The sequence below is a fragment of the Saccopteryx leptura genome, chromosome 1 (genome assembly GCF_036850995.1).
Source record: "Saccopteryx leptura isolate mSacLep1 chromosome 1, mSacLep1_pri_phased_curated, whole genome shotgun sequence".
NCBI lineage: Eukaryota > Metazoa > Chordata > Mammalia > Chiroptera > Emballonuridae > Saccopteryx > Saccopteryx leptura.
In genome coordinates, this window is record NC_089503.1 from 238218391 (window position 1) to 238237232 (window position 18842).

General features: G+C 34.3%; 2 protein-coding genes across 2 annotated transcripts in view; one reads left to right on the forward strand and one right to left on the reverse strand.

Annotated features, from left to right (window-relative positions):
- CTSB (cathepsin B) overlaps window positions 1-18842 on the forward strand; it is a 698317-nt gene that overhangs the window by 236374 nt on the left and 443101 nt on the right. The window lies entirely within an intron of this gene.
- GLRA3 (glycine receptor alpha 3) overlaps window positions 1-18842 on the reverse strand; it is a 165706-nt gene that overhangs the window by 64847 nt on the left and 82017 nt on the right. The window contains exon 5 of the mRNA XM_066360944.1: window positions 9436-9518. Within this exon, the coding sequence (XP_066217041.1) occupies window positions 9436-9518 (83 nt within the window). The remainder of the gene's footprint in view (window positions 1-9435; window positions 9519-18842) is intronic.

The following is an 18842-nucleotide window of genomic DNA, read 5'->3' on the forward strand; positions in this document are numbered from 1 at the left end:
GATAATTTGCTGAAATAAGACCTATCTTATTAAGTTATAGTTATGATTAAATCAGGTACTATGGTAATGGATATAAAGTTATAGTGACATCATCATTTTGTAAGACTTGTAAATATATTATGTTTTTATTGTATTTCCATATGATTAGAATATTTGATAACTGGCAAAAATTCAACCTACAAAGATGTAGACAGATTGGGAGAGCAGGGTCATGGTGTTAAGTAGGGTGAAATGTTTAAGGTTTATATGAGGACTGATTTTATAAGCAATTAGTTCATTATTGAATATTTTTGTCTTGGGAAAACTTGCCTTCTAATCAACATTGTAACTGCACAGGCTTAGGTAAAACAAGAACTATCTGTATCTCTGGCTAGCCAAGCAAAAGGCATAATATTATTTTGAATAGTATCTACACTGTTTAAATTATGAAAGAGCTTGAAGTAGAGCTGATAAAGAATAAAACAAAGTCCAAGTCTATATTTTGCCTTAACTAGCATTAGCATAAATTCCCGAGTAACCACTCTCAGTCAAATCAGATGTGGTTTTGACATGAATATGAAAAATTAAAAAACAAAAACCTCCCTCCCATCTATCTTTAGATATTTTTATCCAAATCCCCATTAAACCTCATATTTGAAAGAGTCTTTAAATTTTTGTCAGAACTTTTTTCTTCAAATTGACCCTTAAAAATATTTTTTTCTGTAATTTTAGAAATTTGGGCTGTTCTTTGAGGAAAAAAAGTCCTTTCTTCACCAAATCATTTCCTTATACTTTTTCTAACTGAATAATTAAATTTTCTTTAACTTTCTCACATTGGTGATGTTTTTCTCTTTTTTTTTTAGCCTATTTTTTTAGACATAACAGGGATAATTAGGCCTTTTATGTCTGTAGTGATAATTTATATATATCCTATGTCATCTTTGTCTTTAAACAACAGCAGGCTTTATTATGACTCTAAAAATTATTATGCAATATTCTTCCATGATTAAAAATATCTTTTGTTTCTTATTTTTCACCTGATGGAAAAAATGTTCATTTAGAAATTTACCTTCGGGCACAAATTAAAGGCTGAAAATGAATCTTTTTTTCTTACCTCTATCTCTGTGTGTTGCTTTGCATTGACTCCTTAGGGGCATAGTTAAGTTATAATACCGTTGCTTCCTTCCCTTATGGATTAGCTATTTATAAAGCAACCAAACAAGATGCATTTATAAATAAAACTGTAATATTAATGAAAATTTGTCTTTTGAAAAGGTAGTTTCAGTTTTATTTCATTCAGCCAATTAAAAAAAGAAAAACCATGCAATGGGGCCTGAACATCAATCTACTCCTGAGAAGAAAGGTTAATGATCACTTTAATATTTAGTTTATCTTCATTCACTAGAAGTGTCACTTAGTTTTACATATTACCAATAACTGCACATAAAAAGTACATAGTTTTTTTTAATTAAATAAAGCATTTTGTGAAAAGCATGCCTTCATTGCAGAATTCTCTCTGTAGCATAGATGAGTTAATATTTTTATTAAAATTTTATTAGGTGATGTGAATTTTGAAGATACAAGCTGTCATGGTAATTGGCCTGTATTTTCTGGCTGAACTTCAGAGTAAACTATGAGTATTAGAAGAAAAGAAAAATAAATAAAACTAAGACAGTTTCTGTACATCCAAGAGCAAACATTCTATTTACTTCAGGATTCTTTCATGAGGTTGAATAAAGAATATACATTGGAATAAATGGTATGTTGAACCTCTAACTTTTATAAAAATGTTCAGGTAAAACTTTGTTGAGATTTGAGGATAAAGTAGGTCGTTAAGTTTGATAAGGGAAATGTCTGAAATTAGAACATATGAATGGGGCCACATTTTTTCCTTTGGCTCTTCAGTGGAATTCTCAATGATGAGATTTAAGCTTTTTAGTTTAACTTAAGTTTCAGTTTTACTCAGGTTATTTTATATTGTTTTTAAACGGAAGCAGAATTAATCATTAAGATGAACACCATTTGAATTGAAGTTAACAAATTTTTACTTATACTTAAATATTGAAAAAAAAGTAGTTTTCTAATTTTCTTGGTGTTCATTGCAAGTGCTATATGACTCTACACTCCATGAGTAAACTAGATTATGCATACTGTTCAAATGTCACAAAGAGTTTTTTATTGTCTTTCTCTGTTTTACTTTCTTTCTGTTCCCCAATTTTTCTTAAACTCAGTGATGCTGTCTTTCTTTTGCTCTCTTTTGGTCTTCATTTTAAACACTATCTTCAGAAATCTCTTATATCCTCATGTCTCCAAGCAATATTTCTAACCTTGTTTCTCTATATATACACAACCGTTCCTAATTCAAGCTCTATTCCAAAATGTCCCATAATCAAAAACACATTTCTAATTAAACATGCGTTTTCACAAGAAACACAGCATTTTAAGCAGAAATCAGTTTCTGCACGACTTTTTCCATAAATTACACGCTCTCTTCCAATTCATATAAACAAAGCAATATTTTAATCCTCATGATTGAGAGAAATCTTGGGATACTCATCTTCATGCTAATTCTTATGCAAATCATTGAAAAAGTCTTCCAAATAGTCTCTTTTTCTCCCATTCATTGTGTCAGCTTTTTGAATTTTTTATTAACTTATGACCGATTTAGCTATCTCAGTGCATTTCTTCTCATTCTCTTACTCAAATAAAGCTTTTGCCTGAGGTTCTTTCCTTATGCCAGATCAGTGGACAGGACTGGAAGAGAATTGTTCAGGATTTTCTTTTCTTTTTTTATTCAGTGAGAGGAGGGGAGGCAGAGAGACAGACTCCCACATGCATCTTGACCAGGATCCACCCAGCAAGCCCACTAGGGGATGATACTCTGCCCATCTGGGGCATTGCTCTATTGATCAGCAACTGAGCTCTTCTTAGCACCTGAGGTAGAAGCCACAGAGCCATTCTCAGCACTAGGAGCCAACTCGCTCCGACTGAGCCATGGCTATAGGAAGGGAAGAGAGAGAGAAGTGAGAGGGAGAAGGGTGGAGAAGCAGATGGTGCTTCTCCTGTGTGCCCTGACCAGGAATCAAACCCAGGACATCCATACGCCGGGCTGATGCTCTACCACTGAGCCAACTAGCCAGGGTCTCTTTTATTGTTTTTAATTGAATTTATCTACTATTATTTCCATCTCTTTATTTTATATTTTTTATATGCAACCTAATTTTTTTTCTCCTTAAAGAGTTTCTTCAGAAGTTTGTCTTGATTCTTAGGCTTTTCAAAGTACCAGTTTTTTAATGTAATTCTTTGAATACTGTTATTTCTTTATATTCTCTTGAATAGAATACCTAGCTCAATGGTTTTTTAGGACAAATAACTGCTTTAGCAGTGCCTAAAAGTTTTGATACTAAGTGCTTCCATTGTCATTTAATATTAAGTTTTTATTTATTTCTTATTTAACCAGTCATTTAGTATATGATGGTAGTTTCTAGGCACATTATTGTATAGTAATGTATAATAATTTGTTACTAGATAGTAATTTTATATTGTTATTAATTACATTCTGTTTTTGTCAGAGATCATACTTCATCATATGTTGATTCTTAAGATGTATTGAAGCATTCTTTATGGCTTACTACACAATTTTTGTAAATGTTCTTGTTCACTAAAAACAAAAGAAACTATGAATTTTATATCTGTAGATTAATAAATCTTTCTGTTCAAATACTTGTACCTGTACTTTCAAGTACAAGTTATTGATTTATGCATTTTAATCGTATTTCTGCCTGCTTTTGTTTTATAAATTTGGAAGTATATGAAAAACATTTTTATAATCATTATACCTTATTTATGTATTTTTTCTTTACCAGCACATCACTCAAGGCTTTGTCTTATGATTCTTTTTCCTATAATTTATTTTTTCTAATATTAAAATTATTATCTGGGAATTTTTTAATACACCTTTCTCTGTTATGCATTTTTCTACTTTTTTCTTCCCAAGATTTTTTTGCATAGTGTTTAATAAACAGTATTGCTATTGTGAGCTAAATTAATTTCTAATAAAAGAGTGGAAAGTGTTTAATGACTGAAATATGAAAAGGACACTTGAGGCAGTCTACTCATTTCTGATAAAGGACTTAAGAGTCAAGAGAAGCTTGTTAAGAAGCTGTTTTCCCTAGTTTTAGAAAAAGCACTTGCTTGACAACATATTGTTGCATTTAAATATGTGTTAACATCTAGTTTGAGACTCTGTTTAGCTGTGTAAATTGAACTCTTGCATTTATTTTAATTATAATAATATTGAGAACTATTTTTGTTCTCTTTCTGTGCTTCACATATATTATGCTTTTATTGATTTTATTTTCCTCCTTTCTCACATTCTATTTGATGAGTCAGTAATTTTTAGTCTGGTTCTAAAGTTATTTATTCTACTTATATTCTTTGATGTTATCCTTAGCTCATATGCCTTTTTTGTTTCAGTTATCAATTTTGTCACAGAGCTTCTCTTCCTTTGATTGTCCCTGCACGCCTCTTCTCAGTAACTTTCTTTTTCCTAAACTAGGAATTTGTATGATCCAGGGATTTAAATGTAAGTTATGAATGCACACTTTTAGGGATGTGGAGTTATTGCTAGTTTAGAAAAAATAATGATCTAAGTAAATTGCTAAGTTTATTGACTATTAGCATTGTTTTTCTCTTAGTCACTGTTTCCTTTGTGCTAACAGTATGGAATTAACATATGCTTATCGTCTTTAATGAAATTATTATATTTGCATAAATAACTCCCCAACTAGTCTTTGAAGTCCTTCAAAACAGGGACTTTTGGATTTTATTTATTATTGTATCATCCAACTTATTATGTGGAATATATTAGGTATTTGATAAATATTTTTTAATTGATGCTTAAATAAATGAACATTCCTTAGGTCACTTAGACAGTCCTGACCATTGATATACACTTATTGACCATTTATTGAATTAAAGAAAGTTAGATCATGAAAGGCCATGAAAACCTTTGTTTTTAAATTTCTTATTCCTCCTCCTTCTCCCCCTCCTTCTCCCCTTCTTCTTCTCCTTCTCCTCCTCCTCCTCCTCCTCTTCTTCCTCCTTCTCCTCCTCTTCCTCCTCCTCTTCTCCTCGTCCTCCTCCTCCTCCTTCTTCTTCTTTTTGCTTGTTTTTATGCTCTCTGCCCAAATTGTTTTATTTTTCTACTTTGCAGTCAAAATTCATTCAACAGTAAACACTAGGTTCCTTATAGCTCTTGCTTCTCAGTAGATTAAACACTTTTAAATCCTTCAACTTGTCATTTTAAGCCATTATTTAAAAAATTTAAAAAGATGTGGATAATTGCTCTGAGTTTAAGAAAAACAGCTTGAAGAAGTTGACCTTAGTAGCTTCTACTTTGGCAAGACTTCAGTATCTACTAAAGGAGTTTAATAAACATTATCTCTATGGTGAGCTAAATTAATTTCTAAGAGAGTAGGAAGTGTTTAATGACTGAAATATAAAAGGAGCTCTTGAGGCAGTCTACTCATTCCTGATAAAGGAATTAAGAAACAAGGAGGAGGGGGCAAGAAGCTTTGTTTTCCCTAGTTGAATTTTTGATTGATTTGGAAATGTTCTGGGAAAGAGAGAAACAATGAAAGATCTTGTTATGTCAACACTGCATTCTGCAAAATAATCTAGTACCTTTCCCTTACTCTAAAAAAAAAAAATTAAAAAGTCAGTAACCAAACTATCTCATAAGTGCTGTTTTCTTTCTCGTTTTTTTTTTTTAATAATTAACATTCATAGAATAACAGATTTTACTCACTGCTCTCACTTTCTCATCATGCACTTTTAACCTTTTTAACTTTTTGAAATCCAGCTTTGACCCTCATCATTCTAATTACATCTGTTTTTGTCATCAATAACAAGGGCTTTCTAAAAAAAATTTTTTTCAATTATTGTTGACATGCACTATTATATTAGTTTGGGTGTATAGCATAGTGATTGGACATTTATATAACTTATGAAGTAATCCCCCCAATAAGTCTACTTCCCATCTGGCACTATATATTGTCATTACAATATTATTGACTATATTCCCAATGTTGTACTACTTTTTTCAATCACCTTTTAAAAAACATTTCACAGCATTTGATACTGCTAAACAGATCTCCTCAACAGTCCTCTCTTTTGAGATTGAATGCTATTGATTTTAATTTGCCATCTATGATGACCCCTTAGCTAAAATTCCTTCGAACACCCTCTAAATGTAGACATTTCTTATGGATTTGTTTGCACTATGTCTGTTTTCCTCTCTACATTCTATTTTTCTGAAATTTCATCTTATTATTTGAACCACTTTCTTAATGGCTTCAAATAGTGTATCCCCATTTCTAACTCTTTCCTTTGGTTTTATGCCTACATTTTCCACACCTGAAATATATTAATATTAGATTTATCGATATTCCCTTCTTCGTATACTTTCCATACTAGGTTTCCTTTCTTTGTCAATATTTCCAATGTGATTCTATTTATCTAAGCTCTTTAGCTCTGACTCATTGGTGCCGAGAGCCTTTACATCCACTCTGTATAGGAGCGAATGAAGAATACACCACCCCAAAATATGCCACCCTAGCATAAGGACTATTTTGAGCTAAAGGCACTTGAAAAACAGCAGATGCAAAAGGGCATTCTAATCTCCTCCTTTCGTTCCGAAAATAAAAGATAAAAACTCCCATGTGAAGATGTGCTCCCTATACCAGGAAAAAGGAAGTATTGATAAAGTTGGCATCAAAGTCAAGAAAACTGTGTACACACAGACCTTGTTAAAATAACTTACCTTCCTTTAGTCGCCCCCATGGAGCTTAGTTACCTTTCCACAACTGCTCTCTTTGTTCAGCCTAGTATAAAGGCACTTAGATTTAGCCACTTCTTTGAGTCTTTATGTCTTTACAAGGGATCTCATGTTACATAAAATTTATATTAAATAATTGTGTATTCTTTTTTCCTTTTAATCTGTCTTGTCTGTTTCATTTTCAGACCCAGCGAAAAAAGTTTAAGAATTTAAAGAAGAAGTTTTGTTGCTCCTACAATATCAACCTCTAATGTTTCTTCTACCTTCCACATCATTCCACTTTGTCCTTTTTTTTTTTTAGTCTTCTTGATTGGAGTGTTATAAAAACTTTTTTTTTCATTACTGTTTACTTTCAATATTATTTTGTATTAGTTTCAGGTGTACAGCACAGTAGTTAGACAAACACATACTTTACAAAAAGTTTCCCCCAATATTTGTAGTACTTGCCCAGCACCATACATAGTTATTACAATATTATTGATTATATTCCCTGTGCTATACTTTACATTTCCATGACTAATCTGTACTTTTCAATCTCTTCACATTTTTCACCCAATCTTTCTATGCTCCTCCCCTCTGGCAACCATCAGTTTTTTTTCTATATCTATGAGTCTGTTTATATTTTATTTGTTTATATTATTCTTTAGATTCCACATATAAGTGAAATTGTATGGTAGTTGTCTTTCTCTATCCGACTTACTTCACCTAGCATACACCCTCTGGGTCCATCTATGCTGTTGCAAATGTTAAGATTTCATTTTTTTTTATAGCCAAGTTGTATTCCATGTATACATGTACCACCGATTTTTTACTCACTTGACTATTAATGGGCACTTGGATTGCTTCCATGTCTTGGCTATTATAAATAACGCTGCAATGAGCACAGGGTGCATACATTCTTTTGAATTAGTGTTTTGAGTTTCTTTGGATAAATACCCAGAAGTGGCATCACTGTTCAACATCACTAATCATCAGAGAAATGCAAATTAAAACCACAAAGAGATATCACCCAACACCTGTCAGAATGACTATCACCAATAAATCAGTAAACAACAAGTGTTGACAAAGATGTGGAGAAAAGAGAATCCTCATGCTTGCTGGTGGGAATGCTGACTGGTGCAGCCACTGAAAACAGTAAGGAGGTTCTTCAAAAACTTAGAAATAGAAATGCCATATAAAACCTTAAATAACCTTGGTTCATTTAGCTGAAAGGATCTTTAAGAACGTAATATTGACCAAATCATGTTCTTGCTCCTAAATCTTGACTGTTCTTCACTGCTTATTGAACAATATCTAGCATCTTGGTTTAGTAATTAAGTGACCAGTTTGCTTTAGACTACTTTGCATATGATTTTTTTCCTCAATATCTTCTCATGTACCTAATTTTGCAAACAAGGTACAGATGAGCCTGTCCTCAAAATTCCTTTATAATATGGGTGGAAAGTCCATATTATACTGGGAATCTTGTGTTGTTCCCTCCCCATTTTTATTATTAAATATCTCCCCCAACTAAAACTCGATTATTTTATTTTTCTTTCATCAAATTTACTGCTTTACTCATGGGAATTATTAATATTTAAGAACTACTTATGAAAGTAATGCATTTGAATTTAATAAAAAAGGCATCATTATCAGAGAAAGACATATTTCCACTTCCTCACTTTAAGAGAAACAAAGGTAGATGGATGGCTGTATTCCCCCATGAAGTAGGCACGCCATCTAGTGACAGTTCTGCCACACTACAAACTTTGCCTCTGAGGCCTGTCTGAAGATCCACCTTCAAATTTTCGAGGGGGATATCAAACTAAACTTTTTATTTCCCAGATATAACATACTACAATAAGAAAAAATTTGAATGACACTTATTTTTTGTATGTCATTAAACATGAAAACCTACTAATTTAGGATTAATTATATAAATTCAGAGAAATAGAAGGACCTGAAGATTTTATATGCTGGCATGAATCAGGGATGTGTTTGAATCCACTTTGAAAGAAATTTAAAGAAATGTCTCTAAGCTTGGATGACTCTCTGATAAAATGTGATAAATTTCTTTTTTCCCTAAGATAACAAATATAACATACCCAGCAGAGTATACTCTGAATAAATATTAGCTGAGGGGCGCCATAATGGTTCAGAGTACACACAGACATTGGAGCCAGATGTTTTGTTGTAACAACCTCCATGAATTGGAGCACAATGCTCAGTTGCTCAAAATGACCACTTCACATCTGGAGACATGGTGATAACAATATCTTCATTGCATGAGAAGTAATACATGCAAAATATTTGTTCTATAGCAGGCACTCAGTAAAATATAATAGCTTGTTTTTTATGATTATTATCCTTTTTACCTTTAATAATTTGCATAAAGACATTAGCTGCTGTTCAGGCTTAAAATCTATTATTCCTAGGTCAACAATTTCTTTCTTGTTCATAGTATGGAGTGCATGTGTTAGACATCATGACTTTCAATACCTGGTGAGAGATACCATGCTTATTTACTAAATATCTGACAAAAACAGTTGCAAAATAAATTATCTACAGAATACATTAAAAACATTTATATCTACTATATTTTTCTAAATATTCAGAAAAAGTAAGTTGTTCATACTTACAACTCTCCAGTTGCATAATGCACGTTTGCACATCCATTGGAAAATTCTTGAGATCCATTGGACAGGAAAGTGTTAATGTCAATCTGAAGGAATTCAAAGCAATTATTCTTAAAAGAAGCTTATGATATCATATTAATGTTATATTGTTCAACATACAATTGGAAAGCAATGTTGCTGTTGGTTGTTACTAACATCTATTCAAATAAAACCTGCTCTATCTTGGATATGTTATTTACTCTGAAACAGCTGGCTTTTATATGTAAATTTGTTTGTGGGGGGAGAAAGAAGTTGTATATTAAACATCATATTTATTTGTTTGTTTGTTTGCTTCTTTTTTTTTCTTTAGAGAGTGCTACAGATATCTTTTAGATACTAACAGGCTCACTATCTAAAAGATATCTGTAGTTACAGAAGAGACCCTCAAAATATTTGAAAGTGAGTTCTATAAAATTAATACTAAATGCCAACAAGTACACTTTCCCAAAATCACATAGACCACATATTTGAGGAGACTGGAGTTCTAAATGTGGAAAGGCAGGGTGTAGAGAAGTAATCCTGTATGACAAGTCTCAGTCATCTCTGTAACTGCATTGAAGAAGTTGTCAACGAGCATCCAGCAGTACTCAGCAAAGGAATAAACTCCAACCTGGAGGACTTGAAAATTCTAGGTAATAGAGTGGGTTTCCCACTGTGGGGCTAGGGCATGTCACCAGGTCTTACCAGTGTCAAGAAACAGCCCTCTAGGATCTGTGTGACATTGTCCCATGCTCATCAAACAACCTTTTGATGTGGCTTCACAGATAGTGACTTGGATAGTATACACCAGCATGTTCGCCCTTCCAGAAAGTATTTGAACTTTGACATTCCAGATCATTCATCACTCTTAAATATTTTTTGTATTGGAAAAGTTTATTACCAAGATATCATCAGGGATTACCAAGAATTTCTAGTTCCTGGACTTGAGATAAAGAGGCTCAGATCTAAACAAACCCAAGTTTATTCAAACCAAGTTTTTTCTGGGAAGTCTCTAACTAACTCCCCCTCCCACTTTTTATTTATGATTTTAATTTATTGTGTTTACATAGATTCAAATGTCCCACCAAATATATCTCCTCTCACCCCCGTGTTCCCGTCACCCCCCTTTGCCCCCTCCCCCCAACACCTTCCCCCCTTCCCTCCAGGATTTGCTGTCCTATTCTCTATAACACTGTGTTATGTATATATAATTTCACTAATCTCTTTCCCTTCTCTGATCCCATCCTCTCTTCCACTTTCCCTCTGAGCGTGTTCCCTCTGGTCCCTTTGATCCCGCCTCTGCCTCTGTTCCGTTCCTTAGTTCACATTGTTCATTGGATTCCTCAAATGAGTGAGGTCATATGATATTTTTCTTTCTCTGCCTGGCTTATTTCACTTAGTATGGACAGACCTAACCAGCCCCTTTTATTGAAAGTATTCCCAGTGAGATTCAGTATAGTAAAGAGCACTCCAGAGGAATTTGGTTACTTAAACTTTGTGACCCCACAGGCAGAGACTACTTCGCCTCACTGCGTTTCAGTTGCCACATCTCTAAAATGAAGAAATAGCAGCATCCACTCTGGGAGAGCTGTTGTGAGCAATATGCTAGTTAATACGTCAGTGCTTAAATAAATGCTTGACACTCAGTAAACACTCAATAAATACTAATTATTAAGGATTATTATTATATTCTACCACTCTCAGCCTTTCCCAATTTGCCCTCCCCCCAAAATTACACAGGATGGGTGCTAAAGATGACTGAATTAAATCACATCTAAAAAAATAATTTTAGCTTTAACCAAAAAAATCATTATCAGCTCTGGTCAATGTAACCACATTCTCCGTACACAGACCACACAGTTAAAGCAATAATGGTCTATGTTCTACAGTGAATGCTCTTGGTGAAATCCAATTAATGTAGTTGAGAGACATAAATGAGCAGACACATGAAGCTGCTGAATGTTTGAGTCCCAGGAGGACCATTTGACAATTCATTCGAGTCAGAGTCTATAACACACTAAAATAATTCACAGAGTTCATGCTTCAGAAGCAATTTTCTCCTGGCTCAGCTAGGTTAAGTGAGCCTGTTAGTATGATCTTGTAGGTTTGCAAAGCTCTCTCTTAAAAAGGCAATTGTAAAAATCAGTTGGACACGTTCTCTGCCTTGTGAAAGTGCTTATTAGAGGTGTATGCACAAGTACATTTTGAAGGTACACACATCAATTTTCCAGACATCCAGGGCCCTCTGGCCAGCCCGTTCCAAATGCTGGCTTGGAGAATTACTCCTGTGACCTTTTGTATAGAAGTTAATTGTGTTCTTAGAATCTTTTCCAGGCTCTTGCCACGCATGTGATGTCAAATTCATTTCCTTGCTATTTTTCTGGCATAAAATGCAAGACATTACATAACTCTTTTAAAAAAGAAAAAAAGGAGGTGCTTGAAAAGAATTATTTAGAAAAGAGAAAACACTGTAGAACTCATCATAAATTATATCCTGAAAAACATTGATCTATTGACACTCTTTTTGTTTAAGCAGGACACAATTGCTTCTTTAACAGCACATGAATGAAGAATATGTGTTAGCGTGGTGGGTGTGAGATTGAATTTCTTCATCAAAATATTACATATAAATTGTAATTTTGTCCTGTCCACATCAAAAGAAAATGAAATCAAAAGGCAATTAATCACATTCAACTGTTTTGGAAATGAGTATCTTCTTATGTTAAGAGAGGACACTAAGTTCTCTTTCTGAGACAAGACACATAAACAGGATATGGCTTTTTTTTTATGTTGTCCTAAGAAGTCTTGGCTTTGTGAAGTAGTCATGTTGAAAAAAGGTGCCTATAATCTGTGACAATTGACCTCATTAAAATTGAGGTATTAGATACTTTTGAGCAAACATTGCCTAGAGCAGTGATTTTCAACCTTTCTCATCTCATTGCGCATATAATATAATCACTAAAATTATGCAGCACACCAAAAATATATTTTTTGCTGATCTGACAAAAAAAATAGGTATAACTTTGATTCATTCATGCCAGAATCTATTGTTGTGTTAGCTGTTGTTATTTTATTTGAGTCTAAGAGAAGAAAGGTCAGTGCCTTAAGTATATAGTCATATATTGCAGTTTTTGAAATTTTTTGTGACATACAAGTTGAAAATCCTTGGCCTACTGTATGGTGTCTATCCCAACCATTAATTGAAGTATTAAAAATGTTTTCTAATAATAGGTAATACATTCATTGTGCTTACTATGTAGTAGGCACAATACTAATACTGTGTGTGTGCATATTTATTTATTTATCACTACAAATTTATAAGACAAGTAAACTATAATATTCCTATTTTAGCGATGAGGAAGCTGAGAGGTTAACTCATCTTACATTATGAAGCAGAAATTGGTAGAGCTGAATTTGAAACCCTGGGGTTCTAGCTCTGGATTCTATGTCCTTAACCTTAAAATATACTGTTTTCAAAGATAGTGTGGCATTTTTCATGAAAATGTGCTCCATACAACAAGTAAACATTTCAGACATTTAGTTGTTAAATTTAAAGTAAAATAAACACACATAATTATTCCCCAAAATATTAGAGAAATGTAATGAAGCTTTAGAAAATGTAAGAAATTTCCAGTTTGACCAGGCAGTGGCGCAGTGGATAGAGCATTGGACTGGGATGTAGAGGACCCAGGTTCAAAACCTCAGCTTGAGCACAGGGTTGCTGGCTTGAGCATGGGATCATAGACATGACCTCATAGTTGCTGGCTTGAATCTTAGGTCACTGGCTTGAAGCCCAAGGTTGCTGACTTGAGCCCATGGTCACTGGCTTGAGCAAAAGGTCACTCGCTCTGCTGTAGCCCCCTGGTCAAGGCACATATGAGAAAGCAAGCATTGAACAACTAAGGAGACTAAGGAGCTGCAATGAAGAATTGATGCTTCTCATCTCTCTCCTTTCTTGCCTGTCTGTCCCATCTGTCCCTCTCTCTGTCTCTCGCTTTGCCTCTGTTACAAAAAAAAATTCCCCATAGTTTTTATATCTTTACTTGAGTTATTTGGTATTTTATTATGAGTTATTCTACAAAGAGCACCCTCAACAGAGAGTAGATTGTTGGAACACAAGAAGGGAGATTAGAAATGGTTTTCTAATTGCAAGTTTTGTTGCCATCCGATGCCAAAGAGTATCAAAAAGCTTATCAAACCATCACCAATGCAACCTCAGTATTGTTAATACTCCATTTAGGGAAGCTGATATAACTATGACCTATTCAGAAAAATATACCGAGTCACACACAAACAAAATTTTTCTCATCACATAAATTTTATGGCGTTATAAATTGATTTCCTTTGAATAGACAGCATCTTAAAAAGCATTTAGTAAAATAAGTTTGCTTTTTCTATTTAAAAATTAATGCCTATCAATGTTCAAAAAATAAGCATATTGTACAAGTAAATTTGAATTCTATTTGCAACAGAATTTCAAAGAGTGATTATATTTAGCTTCAATAAAAATTAAAATTGCATTATGACAAGTATCTCTGCATACCAGTTTTATATAAAATTTTTCTGTGATTTGATTTTTAATGTAATAACACTTCTGTAATATAAGTAGTAATATCCATCATATAAGTTAGTGGTATTAATAGCTATTACTACTATTAGTAAAGTAAGCAATAGGTAAAATTTAATGTCTATAACGGACTTCTATTATCTTACAATAAATATATTACCATCCCCTTTTTACTGAGGCTAAGATCTATCAATAATTTGCAGGAGTCTATGCAGGGCTGATTTGGAGATTCTGGAAAATGGCAGAATTTTTTAGAAAGACAAAATTTAAAACTTCAGCCTGGCACCGTGCTGTGTGCTTTACATATATTATTGCAGGCTCAAGAGAATTTTCATACATATAAGAAAAACAAACTTTTCACAATTAAAGAGACGTGCTCCAATCACAGCAAGTAGATTGTATAGGCTTGATCTGGGTTGGGAGACATACTTCCCTGCATCTTTTTTGCTCTTTCATGCACCTCTTGCTGAGTGCACCAAGCCCTTGATTATTCTTTTACCTTTGTCACTTCTCAGGGTTATTAATGCACCTGTTAATTTTGAGAGATATGATAACATTGTTTCCCAGGACAGAAAGAAGGCTTGCTTGTTTCTTGCTATAAAAGCCGTGGATTCCCCAAACTCAGTGTTTCATAGCTGTGACACAGACCCACGATGTGTGTTATACCCATCTGGATCTTCCAACGAGACTTATGGACAAATAAAGCAAAAATGGGGATGCCTGTGCTATTTGCTGGCAGTGAGTAATACGTTCCTTTGTCTCTGACCCAGGAGTCTTGTGTCCTCAGTCAGCACCCATTAAACAAGTAACAGGCTAACTTTATAAGCAAAGTATATTCAATATCAAATTTGACAATCTAGAGTCATGTGTCTGGCTCCAAAGCCAATACTTTAAAAGTACCTCATTTAAAAATTATCAATATATTAGCAGTGGGATTCAAATAATTTAACAACCGGTTCTCTGCCCCAGTGCCTTTTTATGTATAAAAGAACAATATACCGAAAGGTAGCTTATTATTTCATGCATTTAATACTCAAATAAGAACAATGAAAGAGGTACACAAAACTAGATTATATCATAAAAAAGAGTTTTAAAATATTAATGAAAAATATTAAATAATACTCATAATATCTCAGGGGAATTTTGAACAAAACACAAAGATGAAACAAATGACAGCTTGTCACCCTCTGGTTGTCTGGCACTTTTTCTCTTTATGTTGTATGTTTGTTTACTGAAGTAACAAGAAAATTAAAATGTAGTATTTCATCAAAGGTATAATGAGTTTTATGAAATGAATAAATAAATATTCTAAGCATAGTTCCATCAAATTTTTTCACCTATGGATGGAATGAACATTACTATGGACACTTAGAATACGCCGTTGCACCGATGAATGTTAAAAAAGAGTAAGGAGCCCTGGCCGGTTGGCTCAGCGGTAGAGCGTCGGCCTAGCGTGCAGGGGACCCGGGTTCGATTCCTGGCCAGGGCACATAGGAGAAGCACCCATTTGCTTCTCCACCCCCCCTCCTTCTTCTTCCCCTCCCGCAGCCAAGGCTCCATTGGAGCAAAGATGGCCCGGGCGCTGGGGATGGCTCCTTGGCCTCTGCCCCAGGCGCTAGAGTGGCTCTGGTCACGGCAGAGCGATGCCCCGGAGGGGCAGAGCATCGCCCCCTGGTGGGCAGAGCGTCGCCCCTGGTGGGAGTGCCAGGTGGATCCCGGTCGGGCGCATGCGGGAGTCTGTCTGACTGTCTCTCTCCGTTTCCAGCTTCGGAAAAATACAAAAAAAAAAAAAAAAAGAGTAAGGAATGTAAATTTGTGATTTCCACATTGGGCAACTGCCCAGGCACCCACCTCAGAGAGAACCCTGATTACAAGTGCCACTTTAACAACTGATTTGCCGAACTCAACAAAAAATTAGGTATCAGTCTGCCAAACCTGTGCATACCAACTGAATCCCACCACTGAATATAAGTCATGAATATCACAAAAGTTTAAACAGTTGTGCCCTGACTGGATAGCTCAGTAGGTTAGAGTGTGAGCCCAAGCCCCGAGGTTACCTGTTTGATCTCCTGTCAGGACACATACAGCAAGAGATCAATGTTTCTGTCTTTTTCTCTCTCCCTCTCTCTCTAAAATCAATAAATAAAAAAAATTAAAAACAGTTGTACCTTTGCCCCACCTATCCTTTAATCCCAGTTCTAGCTCCTGAGAGGCAGCCTTTCTTTAGATATTTGTTTAGGATTCATGTTCATATATCTACATTGTTTATTTATACTTGATTTTTAAAATTTGAGTAATTGTCTATTAATTTCCTACAATAGAACATTAAAATTTATTTCTCTTTATACCATACTCCATGTATAATGAACTCTCCAACCATACTCAAAATTTCATTATATAAGCATTTATAGTTAAATTAATATTTGGTGTTTATATACTATGAATATGTAATTATAATTTATGGTTAAACTTAGTAGCTTGTTGTAATTACAGCTTCTGTATAACATTTTGTTTTTCCTGGTGTTAATAATTGTCTCATTTTAACAATCACTTCAGTTTTTACCTCCTACTATTACTTCAAATTCCATAAACTCCCTATCAGAGCTACGAGGTCCCTCTCAGTGTTTAAACACAGCAGATAATCTATCAATTTCTTTTTACTTAATTTTTATTTATTGATTTTAGCAAGAGAGGAAGGGGGATAGAGAGACAGAGAGACATCACTCTGTTCCTGTATGGACCCTGACCGGGGTTGGAACCAGCAACCTCTGCACTTCTGGATGATGCTCTAACCAACTGAGTTTTCCTGCCAGGGCACAATTTCTTGTTTTACATCTCTCTCTCTCTCTCTCTCTCTCTCTCTCTCTCTCTCTCTCTCTCTCTCTCTCTCTTTGTTTTTCCTTTCCAGTCATATACTGGACCTCTATTGACATTGATTTTCATATCATTACTCTCCTATTTTCTATTTCTTTGTATTTTGATTCTTCTTCTTGGGAGACTTCTTCACTTCATCTTCCAAACGTTCTACTATATTTTTTTCTACTTTGGTTTACTATTTGCTCTTATTATGCCTTGAATGACTCCACTTTACTTTCCTAGAAGAATTTTACTTCATGCATCCAGTTGTCTCATCTGTCCAGAGATTTTTTATACTCCCTTCCTGTTCCCTACATTTTCTCTTGAATCATTTTTTTGTTTGTTTCTTTAATTTTCTTCTTGTTTTTCTTTATTTTCTCTGCATGTTTCTTCTGGCTTCTGCTTTTTGATTATTGTTAATATTATATGATGTCTGCCAATGTCGGTTTACATATGAGAGCAAAGCACTAAAAACTATTTGGAGCTCAGTTAGTAGTGGATGGTTCATTGAGTAATGGTCTTATCTAAAGGATGATAACAAGGCTGCCCCAATATCTCATTGGTGTTTCCCCAAATGTCAGTATCTGTAAATTTTTTTCTATTGGGCAAGTTAGGTTCTCCAGAGGTGTGTTCTTTTGCCTATTGCTCAGTAAAAGTTTAAGTCTGGCTTTCAGCACTTTAGGGAGAACAAGGGTATCACCATTCAGTGTACCTCAAGTAATCTTTTTTTGGATATGATGCCTCATGACCGATCTAGCTGTGCCTGGAGTCTCTACTACTGAAGCTCTCAGCACAACCTCTCTGAGGTTTTCTGTCCTGCTTTCTGCCCAATTCAGAAGGCTAAAAGGCAGCCCCTGGTCTAAAGGACATAGGTGAGACAATTAGAAATAGAAGGTTCATTGTTGTTTCGACAGTTTAAATCAATTCTTTTTCTTTGATCTCATTTCTAACCCCTACTTTCTGAAGTCCTAGCCACCTCAAATTCCTAAAAGTTTGAGGATGTTATTTCCTTCCTTTTGAGTTCTCCTACTTAGGCTTAGATTTTAGCTGTCTCTGCCTGTTAAGTCAGTTTTCACAAGCACATTCATTTTCCAGCTTCCTAAAGTATGTTGTCATCATTTATCTGTCACTGGCTTCTTTTCCATTACTTTCACCCCCTCTATGTATTAATGCCATTTTATTCCCTATTTAGTATCTTTCTTTGTTTTAGTGGGTTGAAGGAGAAAGTACAGATAAATGGATAAGTTAAATAGGTCAGGTTTGCCAGGACATTCTGCTTCTTTCTGTAAACAAGTAGGAAAGCCAGAACTCCTGTGAAACATCACAGATGCTTCATTTGTAAATTGAACGAGATTTTTTTTTCGCCTAGCACAACTTCTGTTAACAAAGACACTGTTTGCCAATTGAAGATTTCAAAGTACTGTGCGATTTCCAAAAATAACTTATAAAAAATCAAATTTAGTCTTTGATCATGTGAGCCAGGATATAGCAAACAAAAACTAGGAGCTGAGAGAAATCATCCTGTTTCATCTGAATTCATACCAAAAAGACAAAAATGCAGTTCTGAATTATTCCATAGCTTTCCTCAAAATATTAGAAGGAATGTAAGCAATTTATAATGAATAGATCCATTTTCCAATTCCAAGAAGATGATAAAAATAACTAAATATCCATAATCATACAGGACATATACACATTATATTTCAATTCTACCAATAGAAATATTCTAGACATTATAACTGCAAAATTATTATTCCATGCCATCTGAATCTGTCTGCAATGAAACAATACCTTATAATTAATAAATTATACCTTTCTCAAAGTTAAACTTGCTCTATTTGCACAGTGTCATGGATCCCCTGATATCCATTATAAATCCATAACAAAGAGGAGTCAAGGATCATGATCTCAGGTTTCAAGCTTCCATCACAAAATATATATATTTAATTTATAAGTAATACATAAGTCT